Genomic DNA, 20,973 nt, shown 5'->3' with positions numbered 1-20,973 from the left:
CTGTGTAAATGGCTCAGAGATTGTATACTTTTCATTTGTCATCATGAAAAAAAGCCTGTACCACAAAAAATCAAGGCTCACTCCACTAGAGCTATGGCTACTTCTGTGGTATTCCATTTGAGAGCTTCTTTGGATGATATCTGTGCCGCAGCAACGTGGGCTAATCCTTATACCTGTATAACCCATTACAAATTGGATTTGGTTTCTAGAGGGAGAGCTTCCTTTGGCTCATTGGTACTCAGGAATATTTTTCCATAAGGGCCACCCAAGTGACACAAGGTAGCTGGGGACTCTGTCCCATCAGTGATGAATGAATGAAGATGAACAACATCAGATAAGTTATGTCTTACCATAACGTTCCATCCGTGTTGTTGATATTCATTCATTCATCACGTCCCACCCTCCTTCCCCCTCCTAAGGCTCCTGGGGGATACTTTGGGTCCAAGTGCTGAGTTAGGGCATTTGTGCAGAAACTGGCTCTGCTTTATTGCTAATGGGCAAACTCGATCTGAGGTAACAGGGAGAAGGGTACTATGGGTAAAAACTTAGCTCGAGAGTTTTAGGCTGGCGCGACCTTAGTATAAGGCCGACTCGGTTCCGAGGACGGAACCAATATCCCATCACTGATGAATGAATGAAGATCAAGAACACAGATGGAACGTTATGGTAAGACATAACTTCTTTTTTTGTTAAAATAAATGTGTCATCCATAATGCTTTAAGTAAATCTTGTATTTTTACCCAAAAATCTTGCATCATATGACAGTCAAAAACATGTGACCAGTTAACTTTAATTTGTTTATTAGATCTCCAACAACCAAAGAAATTTCATTTTGTCATTTTATCTACTGTAGTGGCTGTTGTAAATACGTATTCCCAAGTAAATATACTCCAGTAAAGGGACCAAGAAGTATTTTTAATAGAGGAAAGACATTGATTTTTACTTTGATCAGTAAAAATTATAGAAAATTCCTTAGTAAAAAAGTTCCAAAATTTGTTATCTAATTTCGAGTAATCCTTGGCTAACATTTGATATATTTTCACAATTAAATTATTACTGAATTCTCGATGATTATAAGTAATTTCGAGCAGCATTAGTATCCATTCAGGAATTTGAAGTAAATTAGACTTGGGTAAAAGAGAAATCTTAGTTTGAAAAAATGTTAAGATTAATTGTAAATGGTTTAACTCATGGTGTCTCCAAGAAATGATGCCTAAAGCTGAGCCCGTTGCTGCATGGTATTCTACAAGAAATCATGATCACCCAGTACTAGCTTCCCTTCACTGTGATCCTCTTCCTGTGCTGCCATGACAGAGGCAAATTGTAACTATTATTGCCAACTGAAAATTGAAGCATAATCACTGTGTTGATCCACGTGCCTTGTCTACTACATATGACGTCTTAAAGCACAGCATTCTCTTTGATAGACCAGTACATAGTGCCATCTTAGTTTTAACAAGCTTAGACAATCAAACCCTTCTTCACCCTCCAAAATGCGACTCAGCTGAAGATAGTCTCCTCATGGTGTCTTCTACCGTAACAAATTTCATCTCAGTATAAATTATTTGCCTACTCATTTTTTCCAACTTATTCCTTACATCCTTCACTCATTGCTATGATAGTAAAATCGAGTCATATTGTCCATTTAGAAACTCATTAGAACTGGGTCAGTAAATCATAAACGTCTTTATAGGTTGCCATACAACTTGCAGAGCAGCAATCTTTTAGCTTTTTAAAGCCATACAGCTGATCATTTGCTTTCATTGCTAGATGTCAGTTCCATATCCACAGTATTCCCATTACTATCCTTGTGATCATCCAGAAACAACATCTCTTCAGTTTTTTTTTTTTTTTTTTTTTTTTGCAAATCTGAAGAAAGTATCTCATGCTCAATAGGTAAATCTTAAACTTTACACTGAAATCATTTTAGAGAATGCACTTTAAGCTCAAAGATATACTTTAATTCGCTTTTACCCTGAAGGGCAGGTTAAGGGAATAACTAGCCTTTTAAGGCACTATGTGACTTCAGAGAATTAATATTTTTTTAAGTTCAGTGAACTGGGAAAAATAAAGTAGTTATCCAGATGAGACAGAAAATGCATAAAGTTAGACTCAAAACTCAGATTCTTATAAGAAAAGATCTACTACAAATTCTATTAAGAAAGGTACACATTCACTCATGCTTCCCCAAAAGACAGTCTTTGTTATCAGAAGAACCTCCACAGATGTCAGTCTTCAGCCATACAAAACAAAACGGGTCTCCACAACTGGGTTTGCTTTTGAAGTCATGGAGTATACTGGAAGTGATGAGATGCCAGATTTTGGTTATGCAGCTGCGTGTGATCCTGCTGCCAAAGCTTCCATCTTCCACCATTATTCAGCCAATCACCACTTTTCCACTGCTTGATAGAACCTGCATGCAAGCACTCTGGGAAGGAAAAGAAAGCATAAGAGTAGCCCTCCTCCTTTGTCTTCTAAAGGTGAGGATTAAAGTTGTTTAGCGCCAAAACATCAACATATCATCTACCTCAAGAGAATACTTTTAATGAACAAATGAACAAAATAGGAGCTTTTTTAGCTAGCTCATTACTGAATTCTCTTAGCTAAAGAAGCTCTCTGCACAAATATTCACATTAACAAACTCTGAGAATATGTTTCATTTTTATTTTAATTTATTTGTTAACTGGGTCAGTGAAAAACATTGCCTTTTAGTATGTTGACTCTGACCATGAATGACATGTCATCTACTTAAACAGAATACTTTTAATGAACCAGTGAACAAATAGATTTTTTTAGCTAACTCATTAATGAATTCTCTTAGCTAAACAAGTTCTCTCCACAAATATTCACATTACCAAACTCTGAGAATATGTTTATTATTATTTTTTGTTTAATTTTAATTTTTAACTGGGTCAGGGAAATTGTCCATCTGATGATGTCAATTTTCATTCATTCCCCAACATACAGTGGATATAAAAAGTGTACACACCCCTAATAACATGCCAGGTTTTTGTGATATAAAAAATGTGACCACAATAAATCATTTCAAAACTTTCCCCATCTTTAATGTCACCTGTAAACTGTACAATTTAATTGAAAAACAAATCTGTTAGGGGAAAAATATAAAAAATAATAAATGTACAAGTTTCATAAGTGTGCACACCCTTAAACTAATACTATGTTGAAGCACCTTTTGAATTATTTACAGCATTCAGACTTCTTGGATATACACCTGCCATCAATTAAAGAGACTCTGATTAACCCCAAATAAAGTTCAGCTGTCCTAGTAGGATTTTCTTGACATTTACTCAGTTGCCTGCTACAAAAGCCATGGTTTGCTGAGATCTTACAAAGCATCAAAGGGATCTCATTGTTGAAAGTATCAGTCAGGAGAAGGGTACAAAACAATTTCTACAGCATTGGATATATCATGGAACACAGTGAAGACAGTCATCAAAAAGTGGAGAAAATATGGGACAGTAGTGACGTTGCAAAGAACTGGACGTCCCTCCAAAATTGATGAACAGACAAGATGAAAACTGGTCAGGAAGGCCGCCCAGAGACCTACCGCAACACTGAAGGAGTTGCAGGAATTTCTGGCAAGTACTGGTTGTGTACTACATGTGACAACAATCTCCCATATTCTCCATATGTCTGGACTATGGGGTAGGATTGTAAGATGGAAGCCTTTTCTTACCCAGGAAAAACATCCAGGCCCAGCTAAAATTTGTAAAACAATACATCAAGTCTCCCAAAAGCATGTGGAATAATGTGTTATGGTCTGTTTAGACAAAGGTTTAAAACTCTGGCCATAATTGCAAAAGGTACATTTGGTACAGAAACAACACTTTGCATCACCAAAAGAACACCATCCCCATGGTGAAGCATGGTGGTGGCAGTATCATGCTTTGAGGTTGCTTTTCTTCAGCTGGAACCGGGGCTTTAGTCAAGGTGGAGGGAAGTATGAACAGTTACAAATACCAGTCACTTTTGGCCCAAAACCTTCAGGTGTCTGATAGAAAGCTGAAGAAGAATTTCACCTTTCAGCATGACAATGATCCAAAGCATACATTCAAATCAACAAAATAATGGCTTCACCAGAAGTTTTGGAATGGCCCAGTCAGAGCCCAGACCTAAATCCAGTAGAAAATCTGTGTGGTGACCTGACGAGGGCTGTGCACAAGAGGTGTCCTCACAATCTGACAGATTTAGAACACTTTTGCAAGGAAGAGTGGGAAATATTGCCAAGTCAAGATGTGCCGTGCTGATAGACTCCTTACCCAAGAAGACTGAATGCTGTTATTAAATCAAAAGGTGCTTCAACGAAGTATTAGTTTAAGAGTGTGCAAACATATGCAACCAACTTATTGTATATTTTATTATTATTTTATATTTTCCCCTAACAGATTTGTTTGTTTTTCAATTGAATTGTACAGGTTATAGGTCACATTAAAGGTGGGAAAAGTTTAGAAATGATTTATTGTGGTCTCATTTTTTTATATCGCAAAAACCTGACATTTTAACAGGGGTGTGTAAACTTTTTGTATCCACTGTATGTTGGTATATTTTTCCTTTACCGCTTAGCAATTACCACTCTTGGTAGTGTTTCTACTTGTTTCTATTTTGTTATTCTTTAAAAAAATTCCTCTCCTTTTTTCCTTAGTGTATAATTTTTGTTACAGAGTCTAGTAGCTGTATTATTGCTAGAGGGGTCATGGCAGAAAAACCTTCACATTTTAAGAAGTGTGGTAAATGTGGGCACAAGTTTCCTCTGTCTGACACCCATGCGTTGTGCATATATTGCTTAATACTTGAACATTTAAAGGCCGACTGACCATGGACCTGAAAAACAAATTGATACTTAAAGACCTCATTCCATCGGCCTTCTCAGAATCTCTTTATGGAGTTCAAATCTCCAGGTCAAACAAAAATGAGGCAAGAAAGGGGTCTTCTAATTAGGCTGGCTCTACACATTCTTCTTCGAATCCGACTGTGGAGCTGAGAAACAGAGAGTAAAAAAAATCTTCAGATCCAACACACCACAAGTCAGCAGATCCTACCACTTCAGACACTAGGTCTGTCCTTTGTATCCTACTCCCTCAGAGCCAAAACCACTTCCTAGGACCAGATATTCATCCTCTCTGGATCCATTCTGATATTGGCTCCCTTTGCCATTCCTAGAAAGATGTCATTCTCCCTCCATCACCTCTTCCTGTTCCTCCAGAAGTCTCACATAAGCGGACATGGATAGAATGATGAAGTTTCTTTCTACACAAATTCAGATGAGAGTTCTCCCAGTCCATACGTCCTTCAGTTTCAGAGCCCTCTGATCCGAGTATATGGGTGCCTTCTGCTTCACATCCAAAGATACCCTTATCTTTGGATCCGAATCTTGTGTGAGAGTATCTGCTTCAAATATGTCTGAGTTGGAAGGCTCTTGGAGCCGAAGCTTCATTGACAGATCTGAGGGGTTAGAGTCAACTCCAAAGTTATCAAAGCCATCTCTGTCCCTCGGAGCTGTGACATTTGATAGCTCTTCTACAACTCCAGCCATGTTGGCAGTGTCTTCAGGTTAAACGGGACCATCTATCCAGAAACTTGTCTTTTCAGCTCCTGCAGTTTCTTTCTCCCCTGAGCATTCTGCCTTTGAGGTGGTAGCGAGAGTATTCTTGTATAGAGATCAGATGGCTCCTCCCCCCTCAGATCTCCCTTCTGGTTCTCGGATATCTTTGTGCTGTGAGCGTCAGCATTCTACTGTATAGGGGCAGCCAACACAAAGTCTCCAGATGACCGTACAGGACATGGTTATCTCTTCTAATACTTCTCAGGAGCATTCCACTGAAAAGGTCCCTAGAAAGACAAGGTGCAAGAGGAGCCATTGGACACCTCCCAGGAGTCCGTCATGGAAGATATGGATTTCGATGAAGGAGAAGGGGCCCCAAGATCACCACCCGACAACATCTCCTCTGGAAACATTTTATAAACCCTGAAACAGGGTGGTTGGTCCTCTCACAACCCTTCTCAAGCGGAATCGATATTTCTGGAGGCTTTTGGTGCTGGCCCATCTACCTCCTGGGTAACTCCACCCACTGATGAGCTCATTGATTTGGTCTCTTAGCGGGCGTGGAAGGAACCAGATTCTATACAGCTGATCCCTAAGAGACCAGATAGCATCCCAGCAACAATTAAAGAAAGGGAATTCTGGAGCAAAGCAGTACCGGTAGATGCTATGGTTATGGAGGCAGCTGTCAAAAAGGAACTTGTGGAACAGAGTTTGTTTGTCCTTCCCCCTAACAGGGAGTCTAGGGAAATGGACAGATTTGGGAAGTGAGTGTATGCATCAGTGACCTTTGCACTCAAGTCCCCTGAACTACTTGGAGCACTTCACCAGATTGCAGAATGATTTTATCAAGGAGCTCTCAAAGTCTCTCTCAGGGGCTAGTACTGCTGTTTCACAGTTCACCATCCCTCAGTCTATTTCAAATTTATCTATGAGGCTCATTTCCCATGCAGCTAAAGGAGCCTCAAGAATGGTGGATTCAGGCATTTCCTTTAGGAGGCATGCCTGGATGCACCTGTGTGATTTTGTGGAGTCCCTTAAGTCATCCTTCGTCAGTGCTCCTTTTGACAGAAGTTTGTTATTTAGCCCAATGATTAAAGACACACTGCAGGTTTGAGAAAGATGGGAAGACTCTGTCTGCTGTTGGTGTATGTTTTTCAACTCCTAGCCGAACCTTTTTCAGAAATCAGCAAGGCGGTCAAAAGATGTTGATGTTTCAAGAAATCCCAGGGTCCTTTTCATTATGCAAGTTCTCCTTGAGGCAGATGGGGGAACTCCAACAGAAGATACTGCCCAAGAGGTGGGGGGGCCCGCAGAACCAAGAGTCCAGAGATTCTTTTTCTGACAGGCCCTATCAGCACTTCTTAAAGGAGGCCCAATTATTCTACTCTGGAGGCAGTCAAGAGTCACTTATCCTTACACCAGAGAGCCTGGCTAGACATAAAAGATACCTGGGTGCAGAACATTATTTCCAGAGGCTATATAATTCCCTTTTCCCTACCATCACAATTACAGAACAAAATTCCTGATATTCCACCCAGTCAGAGGACAATAGCAACTTTGGAAATACAAAAACTGTTAGAAAAAAAGAGTCATCCAAGAGGTCTGCCCAGACCAGAAATGATCCAGAACTTACTCAAGATTCTTTTAGTGCCAAAGAAAACGGGGAACTGGAGACCAATCTTGGATCTCCATGTTCTGAATAAGTCACTTCAACATACCAAGTTCTGGATGGTCACGGGTCAGTTCATTTTGCCTTTCCTGCACAAGGACGACTGGATGTGTTTTGCGGATCTCCAGGATGTGTACTACCACATAAAAATGAACAGATGCTCTAGGAGATGCCTACATTTCTGGCTGGAAGTCGGTCACTACCAGGTTAGAACACTGCCCTTTAATCTAACCACAGCCACCAGGGTGTTTACCAAATGCATGGCAGTGGTAGCAGCTCACTTCAGACTAGAGGAATTCCGAGTGTTTCCACACCTAGACAACTGGCTGCTTACCGCCTCGACCAAGCATGTACTGATGACTCAAGACTATGTACTCCAGATTTGTACTAATCTGGGTATCACAATAAAGTACAAGAAATCATATCTTCAACCTTGTCAGTCTGCAGAGTTTATAAGTGCCAATTTCAACACAATGTCATAGCATCTCTGCCCTTGCCAAGAATTCAAACCATTCATTTCTAAGTCGACAGGATAATTCAGAGTTCATTGCTATCAGCTCACAAGATATTACAGACCCCGCAGTCCATGTCGGCGGCAATAGTTCTACTTCCACTAGCAAGGTACCATATGAGAATATTATGGTTTACCTTTACAAGTTCACAAATAAAATATGCAACCCATCAAATATCCGACTGAAAAAAGATCAGAAACTGCACTTTTGAATGCTGAAAACAGCAAAAGTACTACACAATGAATTTGACATTCTGGGAATGTCGAATGTGTTTGAAACAAACACTGATATGCAGGGGGGTAAGCCCCCCTGCACCCCCCCCATACCCCCTGCTAATTTAATATACTAACTCCAAGATTGCACTATAGTGAGGGAAGGGGTACATGTTCCAGTCCCCACTGTAGTGCTATCTGCACTCAGAATGCTGAATTCACATGAGCGAATGCACACTGGCATTCGCTCATTTGAATTCACAATTTTTTTTTTCGACATTTGGAAATCTTGCCATTGTACTTTTGGACTTCAGAGCATCTCAGAAAGCGATTGTGACCTTATAAAGGTAAACTGAATATTACCAATGGGCATTGGCAACCCACTGGTCCATCTTATATAAACCTTTGTCCACCAAGACCAACATAAGGCTTGGAAGAGATTCCGTTGGTGGTGGATTCACTCAGATCAGCTTCTGCAAGGTCACCCATTCATCCTTCCTCAACCCAAGGCCATAGTGACCATGAATCTTTCCAGATCAGGTGGGAAGGGCATTACTTGGGGAAGACTGTTCACATGGTCTCCCGAAGAGGACATCTTGCATATCACTGTGCTGGAAATGACAGCAGTAGTCCTAGTGTTGCGGTGTTCCACAACTGTCTCCCTTCCTGGACGATTGCGATTCGAGTGTCAATAGTATGGTACATCAACAAAGAAGGAGGAAGCAGATTATACCCCTTGTGTCGAGAAACCCTGAAAGTATGGCAATGGGCAATATCTTCAAATCAATTTCTGACAGCAACATATATACCGGGAAATCCAATGTGATAGCAGGCAAGTTGAGCAGGTCCATATTATTACCTCATAACTGGTCTCTCAACACAGAAGTAGTGGAAATGATATTCCGCCCGTGGGGCCAACCATGATGCAACCTATTTGCTTCCCACTGAACAACAAATGCAGCAGGTTTTTTGCCCTCATTCCCCTGCCAGGGGAGTTACAGAGAGATGCTCTCTTGCATGATTGGCCCCATAGTCTCCTCTATGCTTATCCCCCAACTCCCTTAATCCCAAATTCCTACAGAAAGCATCCATATTGAAGAACAAAGTCATCCTCATTGCCCTTATTGGCCTCGTCAGATCTGGTTTCCCTTCCTTTGACCTCATCTGGTTTATCAGCCTTGGATTCTGGATCCAATTCCAGACCTGGCTCATCCAACAGATTTTACACACCCAAATATCTTGGGCCTCATGTTAACCACATGGTAACTCCAATTCAAGTGATAGCCAGAATGCATAGGTTATCTTCTCCAGTGCTCCACATACTTTTATCTTCTCATAAGGCCTCTACCAGGAGAATCTACACAAGCAAATGGAAAAGATTTATCCTTTGTGCACAACAACATGACACTGACCCATTTTCAGCACTTGTATATAAGATCTTTGAATTCTTGGCTTCTATTCTGAATGACGGGGCTGGTCCATCTACAATTTAAGTCCAGCTATCTGCTATATCCAATTTCCATATCGGAACTGATAATTCTGCTTCAGAACCTTCACATCTTTGTAAAGCCTTTATAAAAGGAGCATTTTTACTAAAGCCCCCCCCCCCCCCTTCAGTGACCCATCTCCACCTTGGGATCTTACCATAATGTTGCAGGCCCTAACCCAGAGTCCTTTTGAACCTGCAGCAAGATGTGAACTAAGATATTTGACTTGGAAGATGATTTTTCTTTTAGCCATAACATCATCTAGAAAGGTGTCAGAACTGCAAGCCTTATCTGCTAAGCCTCCTTACATGATCTTTCACAAGGATAGGGTATTTTTAAGAAACAACCCTTCTTTCCTTCCTAAGGTGGTGTCAGGATCTAACATTGACCAAACCATTAATGTCCCTGATTTCTTTCCAAATTTCTCCAACAAAGGCAAATATGTATTACATTTCTTAGACGTTCACAGACAATTACATTTCTATATGCACAGAACTGAAATGATTAGGAAATCTGATCAATTGTTTATGTCCTTTTCTGAAACCAAATTGGGTCATCCAGTTTCGAATGTAACTTTATCAAAATGGGTGACTGATTGTATTTCCTTTGTGTTTAACAAGTTGGGTCTGGTTCTGTCTAAACCCTTAAAGGCCCCTTTAACAAGATCTATGGCAGCTTCATTAGCCATCCTAGCTAGAGCTTCCATGGATGACATATGCACAGCTGACACTAGGGTTAATCCTCATACTTTTATTACTCATTACAAAGTGGATCTGGTCTCAAGGGGAAGAGTAGCTTTCAGCTTTACAGTCCTCAGGAATATCCTTCCTTAAGAGTCCACCCGGGATTCAGGTAGCTGGGACTCTGCCCCATATGCTGAGGAATGAATGAAAATTGACAACATAAGGTAAAGAAGTTATGTACTCACCATAACGTTCCATTTCTGTTGTCCATTTTCATTCTTCCTCAACTTTCCTCCATCCAGCCCCCATCCATATTTCTTTAATGACTTCTGGAGCAGCGGGAGAGTACTCAGGAACTAAGTTTCCTTTCTTTGAGCTTCAGAAAGTGATTTTCCACAGTATAAGCATATACCTATATTGTACTTTAGAGGGCTGCAAACAAGATTTGGAGAAGGAGGAGAACTACAGCATTATGGGTAAGGGAGGAGATCAAGAGTTTGTGGTTTCCATGAGCTGTAGAACAGTGGCTGAGTCAGATCTGAGGATCAGATCTGAACTTATATGTTGAGGAAGAATGACAATGGACAATGCAGTTGGAACGTTATGGTGAGTACATAACTTATTTTTCTTGGGCCTTTTTCATCTACCACCTGAGTCATGAAGGCAAGAGTAAGTACAACATATAATTAAAATAATACTTTAACAATGTATTTCAAAGAAATGTGTTATGCCAAATGAATGGAGTATTATGATCGATCACCTTTGCTATTCATCAAATTTTTCTTACAATGAGTAATTTTTTAGTCAAGCTTAGTGTTTACTGTTCTGTGTTTACTTTTGTTGCTCTTTTGTAAAGGTAAGGGAATGTTGGGGACAAAGCTGTAAACATAAATTATTTAGAGTATTTTAATGGAGTTATGCAAGATGTTTATTTGCTGCATTTGAGACCATATTGTAAAAGATGTTTAATAGATTTGTGAAGAGAAAGATTAGTGCGGAGGATGGAAAGGTAAAACACTTTAGTGTATTATTAGTTTGAATGATAAAGGTATCTAAAACAGAGGACTTTTTAAAAGAAAATAGCTTATAGGTGAGTTTTTGATTTGTTTCTTCAGTTGACGATCATCCGTGTAATGATTGGTTTGATTAGGCATAACATTTGAGTTAATGCATTTTCAGTAGTATGGTTTAATGGTTTAATTTCAGTTGATTGGTGTCCTTGTTTTGTATTTTCTATATTTAACATTGCATCTAAATAGATCACTTTATCAGTATATGATATTCATGTATATATGTATAGTGTTTATATATAATGCGCTTGAAAAACTAATCCTAAAAAGTTTAGCAGTCGATCACTGGAGAGAGAGAGACAGAGAGACACACACACACACACACACACACACACACACACACACACACACACACACACACACACACACACACACTACACATTAGTACTAGGCAAACTGTTTACACATGTGGCTTGACAGAGACACTGGGAACTAACGACAGGCAGCACAATGCCAGGGCACTTCTGTGGGCTAGGCTTGTAAAGGCCCCAGGGCCATTAGCCTAGTAAACACCTATTAACCTATGTATGTGTCAGTGTACTATACATAGCCCTTAAGCTGTTTTCAGCACTTTTTTGTGAAGTCAGTTCTTTTCCGGAACATGAAGGCTGACTTGTGCTTGCTTTCTGACAATTGAATTCTAAGGAAATTAGTTAACATGATATTGTTTTCTAATTTACTTTCTCTTTCAGTTTTGCTTTATATTTTTCATGTGGTCTTGCAGTGACTGACGTTGCAGATGAATTTGGAAATTAATAACTAATAACTTTTAACAGACAACTCTCCTTGTTTAATTTTACAGGCCCAGTGTTTTTCCTTGCTTGTTTTAGTGCTGCGGCTGGATTAGCATTTTTACTGTATTACTGTTCTACAGGTGAGATTGCTTTGAATTTCTAATGCATATCTATTATTCTTTGAATCTGAATGCACATATCTCTATATAGCCTATAAATCAGTGCTATCATATAATCATTTAAGCCAAGTTTGATGGTTCATTTGACATAAAACTGAAATCCTGGATATTGATGATAGTTAACATGCACTGTGCTTCATTACTGAAGGTGTTTTTTGTCTCATAGACTTAGTTTGCATTTGACCAACTAAAGTAATACCTACAGCTTCTAATATTGTATTGCTGCATGCTACACAAAATGCAATAGAACACTACATGTGAACACCAGTGTGGACTTTGCAGATTTATGTCACGGGATAATGGTAATTAGAATAAAGAAATTGGTGTTAAAACATATTCTTACATGTGAGGCTTAAATCAAGGTACAGTAAATGATTATTTAAAAAAAAATCGGTAGTATTGTCTTGAACCCCCCTCATATTCAGTTGTGAAAGCTTTGCAATGTACTCTGCTCTATTTTATTAAATGACTTGCCAGATAATACTTTTATGTTATTTAACCAGGCTACTTCTTTTTTGTAAATTCCATACCAGGAGATTTCTTATTACTCTGAAGCAAGATACTTGGAAAATGAGCACAAAACTCTAAACAAAGGCTCAGACTTGCTGTACATTAGGAAAATACAAAACCATTAACTGACTGCAGGAACAGTATTTTGAGTTTGTCAGAGACTGGTAAAACATGTTATGTGCAATTTAGTACTTTTTTCATGAAATGATGCAAAATGTGAAAAATGACTTGATTATTTTGAGAAACTCTCATTTTGCTTATTTGTTTGAAATTATTTTAATATAAGTATTGCTACATTGTAAAGGTTTGCAGAATTTCAGAAATCTGAATTCATCCCAATCTTTGCATTTAGTAGTTGGGCCTTATGCTAGCATTCATGCTTTGAAGACAGATTAGGACCCACTAGAGAGGAAATGGCATGGTTATGAAAGCCATCACATTTTGGTATTCCTTAATAGGAAGTTTTTGCAGGGGGTCTGTGGTAGTGTAATAATCCTAGATCTTCAGAGGGCTGATTAACTGTCCACACTTGCTGGAAAAGGTAAATGTGGTGTTTTAAACTCCATTTTAAACAAAAAAATCAGGAAATTGCTTTATTTTGTCTGTACTTGTTTGTTTATTTCTGACACCTTTATTGGTATATAAACAAGTTTGCTTATTTTATTTAGTTTTCCTTGCTGGAAATGGAAGTGTAATGTTTGTAAAGTTGCCTGATTGAATTCATTAATTACTGTGTTGTTTCCTTGCACAACATTTGCCGTGCTCCCTTAATTGCTACTGTTTATAACAGTTACTGTTGCAACAAAGTTTTAGAAAAGTGTTGTTTCCTTCTACTAAATCTGCTGCTTTCCCTCTGTTTTTACTATAGTCTCATCCAAGTATATGGGCAGTCTAAGAAATGGGGATGATTATTCTGTGGATGAGAATAAACTGCTGCTGTTTCTAGAAACTAACATTACTGGCTGTTTTTTCATTAGTTTGTTTAAATTCGTAGCAGAGCTGTATCGCACTGAGATGTGCTTTGCTCAGCACCGCGCAAACCAGTATATGATAGAAAGAGACACTTTGAAGTTTTACCCCTAACAAGCCTAGTTAGAACTATGCCTCTTAGCAGTTTATATTAAAGTCCCTACCTCTTTATTTAGGACCAAGTTAAGTTCCTGTAGGCTGCTTATGCCTTTGTAGAGCATGCCCAATAGATAAGTATTACATACTTGTTTCGTACCCAGTAATATATAGTGCTTTCTACTCATAATTTATTAAACAAAAAAAAAAAAAAAAAGGTGAGATGCAAAAAGCCAAATACTATACCAAAAAGTCATGCCTAATTTTCTACACTCATGGACTAAATGGAAAGTCATTTTGTTTTCTGTCAGTGGTCAGCCATACAGCACTTTGTATACTCTGGCAGTGTAGCAACTGCCTGATGATCACAGTTTGTGTCCTACTACTTACTGCAGCTCAAGTTACCTGTGAGAGATTAAATATTCATCCTTCACAGTAGTGGTATGTGCTGGTGAGTTTAGTGGTCAGGTGATGTCAGGAGAGAGAGAGTGTATGTGTGTGTGTGTGTGTGTGTGTGTCTTTCTCAACCTTGCAGTCGGGGGGATTAATGAGGAGCTTGGTTACGTGTATACTTGTGCGTGCATGGTTGAACATATTCATGGATGTCAATCTAGCGGAGATGAGGCTGTATGTGTCTGTGTCTGTCTGGCTGTAAGTGTAAAGAATGTGTGGGGGTGGGTTGCGGTGTCTATCATACTTCCACACACCCCTAGACTAACATGCAAAGTCTGCAACATTGGATTGGGGATACACAAGCCACCAGGAATATCTCTTTAACATCTTGCCTTAACAGCACTTCGAGATGAGGGGAACCACTAGCCACAAGGGAATAACGTTCTCATCTCATGCCATTAACATTGATCAGGGGAGCACTAAACACCAGAGAATAATTCTGAAGTTGAGGGGAGTACTAGCCACCAAGGATTACACTTTTATCCTTAGTGGCACATACATGTAATACAGCTTGGGAGAACACCGGACACCAGGGGTACAATATATATAGTCACCTAATAAAACTTAAAAAAAAAAAAAAAAAAAAATGTATGGTGGGGGGAACCACTAGACACCAGGCATAATATAAATAGCATGCCTTAAAAGCATTAAGGATTCCACCCTGTCCCCTTCTACAGAGGATATTAGTCCTCTATGCCACCACTACATACCTGGGATATAATGCAAATAATTAATGTTGTTGTTGTTTGTCTTTTGGCTTTTCCCGGTTAGAGGTCACCACAATGGAACTACTGTCTGCTAATGACCGGCAGTTGGTTTATATGGTGTTGAATTGCCAGCCCGACGCCCAACCTTCAACGAAGGCACGCCCATTCAACGCATGTCTTTCGACCGCCCATTCGACTGCGGGGAGGACATGCAGACTCCACACAGAAGGCACTCCCAGCCCAAGCCGAGAATCGAACGGGAGAACCTCTTGCTGTGAGGCAACAATGCTACCACTGCACCACTGCGGAAGTGCAATGCAAATAATTAATACAACTTAAAAAATATACAAAGTGAGGGGAAAATAATTTAAGCCATGCACCCTTGCTACTGGAAGCATTTTGTATAAACCCAGTGCATAACTAATAAGTTAGTTCAGCAAGGGTTTTTACAACATATAATGAGGCTGTCAGGTATTATTCAATGCCTGCAACAGCTGATGAGTTGTAAGTGATGCAATCAGGGTACATAAGGCATAACTCTCAACCTCATAGTGCAAGAAATGTAGACAAAGTCAAAATTAATGATGGGACAAAGACAAAGGATAGATTTTATTTATTCCTCTTGCAGACTGCGAAAATCACTATAACAGTGCCAGGGTAATCCTATGGGCTAGGCTTGTAAAAGCTTCAGTGCCATTAGCCTAGTACACACCTATGAACCTATAATATCAGCTTTTGCACTAGTATGCATTAACTGAAGGATATGTATTTAATGAAGGATATGGATTGCATGTCATTAACGAGTGACTGGTATCACCAGTGATTTACCAGTGCATGAAAAAAAGACATCAGAGACATCATTCTGAAAACGCAAAGAGAAGTGTGTGTGTGTGTGTGTGTGTGTGTGTGTGTGTGTGTGTGTGTGTGTGTGTGTGTGTGTGTGTGTGTGTGTCTGTGTGTCTGTGTGTGTGTTTGTGTGTTCATGCACATCTGAACTGGGTGGAAGGTGCCTGTGCTAACACAATGCAGCAGCTGCCAGTATTAACTACCATAGGAAACAGATAATTAACACTAGCAGTTGTCAATGTCAATTCAGAAACTTGCAAATTACCCAATAATGAGTTCTTTCATCAGTCAGGCAAATGTATCTCTCAGTTTGTTAGAGCTTAATGGAAATTGGGCCTTTTTACCACAGCCCTTAACAAAAGTGGTAGAGTTCTTTCTAAATCCTTTAGTAGATCATATAGTGGAAATTAGAATCCGCAATATGTACTGGTGTAACCTTCCCCAGTCAAGTCCAACCACAAACCAAGATAAACTATATCCCTAAATGTGAACAAGTACCTTTTCATTCCTTATACCTCCTTACTCTCCCATCTTCACTTACTTCCATACTGGTATTTAATTCTGTTCTCTGACTTTTTCTATAAATATACCACAAGCCTGTTGTTTTCACTTCATATTGCAGTTCCTATTTCTGTTGACTAACTTACCTTTAATTTTTCTACAAACTGTGTATATCTTCTCTAAATATGAAATGATTGTCATATACCTTGTATTAATTCTTAACCAATGATTTGACAGTTTTCACCTTATTCTCACTGATGGGGTCTCACCAACACAGTGAAGCTGTGGTGAGACCAGCATTAGTAGTAACCAGGCAGTAGCCATTCATGTGACTCCCCTCTTTTCATCATTCTTGACAAGTTAATTCTTTGTTTTCAGTAAGTACTGCTTGATTTGTTTCTAACTTCAGAATATCTGCCTAAATACTTCATCCTTAAATTTTCAGAGTCTACGTATTAGTGCTCTGTACAGAATCAAACACCTTGAGTGACATTTTTCCTGTAAAAGCAGAATTTAATGTTCTCCAATACCTAATTACACACAGGACAACTAGTTTGCAGTGACAAGCACTGTACACATAGTTGCAAACTGGATACTCCTAACAGTGATTGATATTCACTCCAGCAGTCTGATCAATAAAAAGGGGTCTGCTGCCATGGATATGAGCATTCTTACTATCTCTGTTACCAGCTTGGTAGGTTTGGGCATCCCGAGGCAACATAGAAATTGCCTCATGTTTACTGATAACCAGTTAATTCTCAAACAAACTGATATGGTATGTGAGAGATGTATTTACACAATGTCACCGGAGGCAAAGTTCTCACATAAAAGTACTCCTAATTTCAGTAAAGTTGTCAGTAGTACACATGCTGCACTCATCATGCACAATTCAAAGCAGACAAATAGAACCCGATATGCTCAGGCACTTATATGTAGCCTTCCTAAACCACAAAGACATCCTAGACTAAGTACACATAAGAAATGCCCTCAACACCCCCAAATGCGCCCTTTCAAACCAGCACCCACCTCAGCACATAAAGCAACATCTCATGGAGTCTCTACCTCAAAGTCCATGAGGCAAGTCACCACACAAGCCAACATTCTTTTCATTGGAAACTCCATTGTGAGACACACTGATGTCCCTCTCACCAGGCTGAGTAAGGAGAAAGTTACAGTCAGTTGCTTATCAGGAGATAGGATCTGCCACATTGCACATGCACTCAGGTCACTGGACCACAATTACCAATATGACTCCGTTATAGTCCATGTGGGAGTAAATGACTCAAGACGTAGCTCCCTAGACTATATGAATAGCGACATCATAGAGCTCTTTAAATATGTCTCAGGTTGGTTTGAGCCTAGCATTGAGTAGCATTTTACTTTCTCCAAAGATGATGCCACAAAACAAACAAAAGATGATTGACCTTAATAACTGGCTTAGTTTCTGGTGTCATTCTAAGGGGGTATAATATTTTTCAGCATGGAAGAAGACAGTCAACAGGCCATGCTGCTTTGCCAGGAATGGTCTGCACCTCTCCCCTCTAGGCTTTTGAATATGAGCTAAAACATTGTCTTCCCCTAAAGTGCCTTTTTTAGGCAATGCCAAACTGAAAGTATTTCTGGCATAGCAAATCAAAACCAAGAAAATCTAAAGGTATTACTGCTCATTGCTAGGAGTCTAAACAAAAAAACTCTACTCCCTAGAAGCTCTCTTTACCCTACATAATGTTGATGTCTGTGCAGTCACTGAAATGTGGTTTAAAGCCGCAGAGAGCACACCAACAATGCAAGGTTATAATGCCTTCCACACATTTAGACCAGCTACTTCACAGGCAGGGACTAAAGGTGGAGGTGTCTCTATTTACATCAAAAATAAATATATTTCAAGGCTGGTGAAACAGGACAAGGCACTTGAGCTGCTCCATGTTCAAATCACCACAGGTAAAATCCAGTAACACTTTCATGCAAGCTGTAGCTCCCCCTCTATGACCCAGGAAACCCATATCATGTATTTAAATGTATTAGAAACACTAACCATTCAAACCAATACCATATTCATGGGTGACTTTATTTACCCCACTATTAACTGGGAATCCTATACAACACCAAATGTACATGCACAGAGATTCCTTGTCTGTGTGTGTGTGCATTCTAAATTTGTCTTGGCTGATATGGCCGACAAGCCAGACAAGCCTTTAGGCTTCAAAAAATGTGGCAAGAAGATGCCTTTATGTGATTAACAAACTGTGTGTGTGGATTTTTGTAAACACAAACTCCCTGGTCCAGATAGTCAGTACACCAACCAGGGGTGCAACCATACTGGATCAGGTCCTTACTAATATGGGAGACTGCTGCACACCCCCTACTGTAATGCATTCCTTGGTAAGGTCAGACCACATAATGGTCTGCTTTGAAGTAAAAATAAAACCTGGACCCCCAGCTATACCTGGAATATTCAGGAGCAATTCTAAGGCTAACCTCCTGCTATTAAGTGAGAACATGACAAAATTTCAAGCCCTTGTAAACCGTAAGACCACTTCTACCTATGCAGAACTGTTCACAGAAACCCTGAACAAGCATGTTAGTAGCTGCATAGAGGCAGCTGTACCCACCAGGAAGAAGTACAGAATTAACTCAAAAACAAGCCACCCTGCTGGAATCGCAAAATCAATCGGATGTGTAACAGGAAGAAGAAAATTTTGACAAAAATTAGGAGGTGCAGCACCCAACAGGATAAAAGCACTCTCATCAAACTAAAACAACTCCGGGAATAAATAAAGTCTACCAAAGCCAAATTTGAGGTAAGTTTGGCCTCCCAGGCCAAGTACAACCACAAAACATTCTTTAGCTATGTCTGCAACCTCAAAGGCAATACACAGTTGTGTGCAGAGCTCATTGTAAATGGAGCCACCTATACTGAGCCAGAAGATACAGCAAACCTTCTGGCTGAACAATTCAGTTTCAACTTTACTCCTCTCTCCCCCTCAGCCTTCCTTCAGGAAATGTCATCAAATATAACTCCCCCTACTATCACTAGGGAACAGGTCCTTAATGCTCTCTCTAAGATCAAGAACACTGCAGCAATAGGCCCAGACAATTTCCCAGGATGCCTTCTCATGAAAAATGACCTTTCAGGGCCTCTGGAATTGCTATTTAACTGTAGACTCCAAACAGGATTTGTGCTTCATGAAAGGAGAAAGGCAACATTCATCCCTCTGCACAAAGGTGGGCCATCTACAGACCCTGGAAAATACAGACCTACAAGTCTCGCTAGTCTTGTATGTATTAAAAAGGCCCTTGTGTTTATTAGCCTAGTAAACACCTATGAACCTATGATCCAACCCTTGGATCCAAATTGGCCATTACCAAAGCTTGTCATCACAAACTTTGCTGTTGGGGAACTCCTCTTTACCCAGAATGCACCGCACGCATTACCTCAGATCTTGTTTGCTGCTTTGTGAAGAACGTTGGTCATCATTTGCTCTTGGGCTTAGATAAGTGTTTTTGCTATATATTATTACGTTATAACTCCTTTTCTTGATAGTTCTTTACTCTAGAGTTATTTTTCGTTGTCGTTCTCTATTCTGAGTCTCTCTTTATTACCTTTTTAGATAATCTTCACTGCCATTACTGGTAGATCCTTTCCCTCCCCTGTTTTAGCGGTCGCTAAATCTTTTACTACCATTTTGGGAGTTGTCTTTTCCCCTTTTTCCTGTCTAAAAAAAAAAAAAAAGCCTAAATCCTTGCTAACTTCTTTTCTATCGTGGTGCATATCTGCTCACTGTGTGTGTGCAGTCTAAATTTTTCTTGGCTGATATGACCGACAAACCAGACAAGCCTTTAGGCTTCAAAAAATGTGGCAAGAAGATGCCTTTATGTGATTAACAAACTGTGTGTGCATATTGTTCAGGGGCATTACACCTCCAAGAATACTGTAGCATATGTCACGGTTTCAACCAAAGGGCCTAGGTTGGACCATAAAAACAAATTGATGTTGAAAAGTCTTCTTCATTTTTCTGAAGCCTTTGCTAGTTTGGACTTTGTGTCTTCTAGCCAGTCCAAACCTCAAAAATGCTACCCTTCAACTCCAAAAGATTCCTTGGAGCCATCAAGCAAAAAATCTAAACTACTGGATCCATCAAGGCATTTGGATCTTAGTATGTTTAAGGCTGATTCAGACAGATCCTCAGAGCAGTCAGATCCTTCGACTCCAATGAGATTGGATTTGACAGGTAGTCTGATATTGGTAGAGATTATTTTCCCCCTCCAGAGCTAGGCCTAGGTTTCCAGCCTTATCTTTTCAATCCACCAGAAGCCTCTCAGATGATGATGTGGACAGAGTGGTACAAAGGCACCTAAGCACTCCAACCAAGTCCCTTGCCTCGATTCCTTTTGGTCCTCCAAATTCCTTCCAAGCTTTGGAGTCCAGAGATTCGAACAGCCACATCCATCCAAGATCTGACCAGAGAACTTTTCTTTTGGATCAAACTTTTGCCTTGAATTCATCCGGAGTCAGAAGACTCTCAAAGCCATTACGCACCTGTCGGGTCTGGAAATTGGGTATTGATTTTGATGATTTTGGATCAATCCCTAATCCTTGGGGCTTGAGTTCAGGTGAGCTTGTGGTCCTACTTCATCTTCAGATATTCTGTCTTCCGAGGGGGTGATGGCTCTGACTTCATCTTTGTTGGATACAGAGGACCACTCTGTTCAGGAGCAAACTGGTTTTGAGGCTCTGAAAAGGGCTATGGTTTCTCCAGCCTCTCAGACTTGGGGCTTCTT

General features: G+C 39.9%; 1 protein-coding gene across 1 annotated transcript in view; it reads left to right on the top strand.

The window, feature by feature from the left end:
- The window catches only part of CARD19 (caspase recruitment domain family member 19), a 505,512-nt gene that overhangs the window by 408,335 nt on the left and 76,204 nt on the right, over positions 1-20,973 (top strand). Inside the window, exon 5 of the mRNA XM_044076414.1 lies at positions 11,999-12,070. Within this exon, the coding sequence (XP_043932349.1) occupies positions 11,999-12,070 (72 nt within the window). The remainder of the gene's footprint in view (positions 1-11,998; positions 12,071-20,973) is intronic.

Source organism: Protopterus annectens, chromosome 7.part0 (genome assembly GCF_019279795.1).
Source record: "Protopterus annectens isolate FY-2018-M chromosome 7.part0, PAN1.0, whole genome shotgun sequence".
Lineage (NCBI taxonomy): Eukaryota > Metazoa > Chordata > Ceratodontiformes > Protopteridae > Protopterus > Protopterus annectens.
The sequence above is the reverse complement of the archived record's forward strand: the minus strand, read 5'-3'. Positions and strand labels throughout refer to the sequence as shown.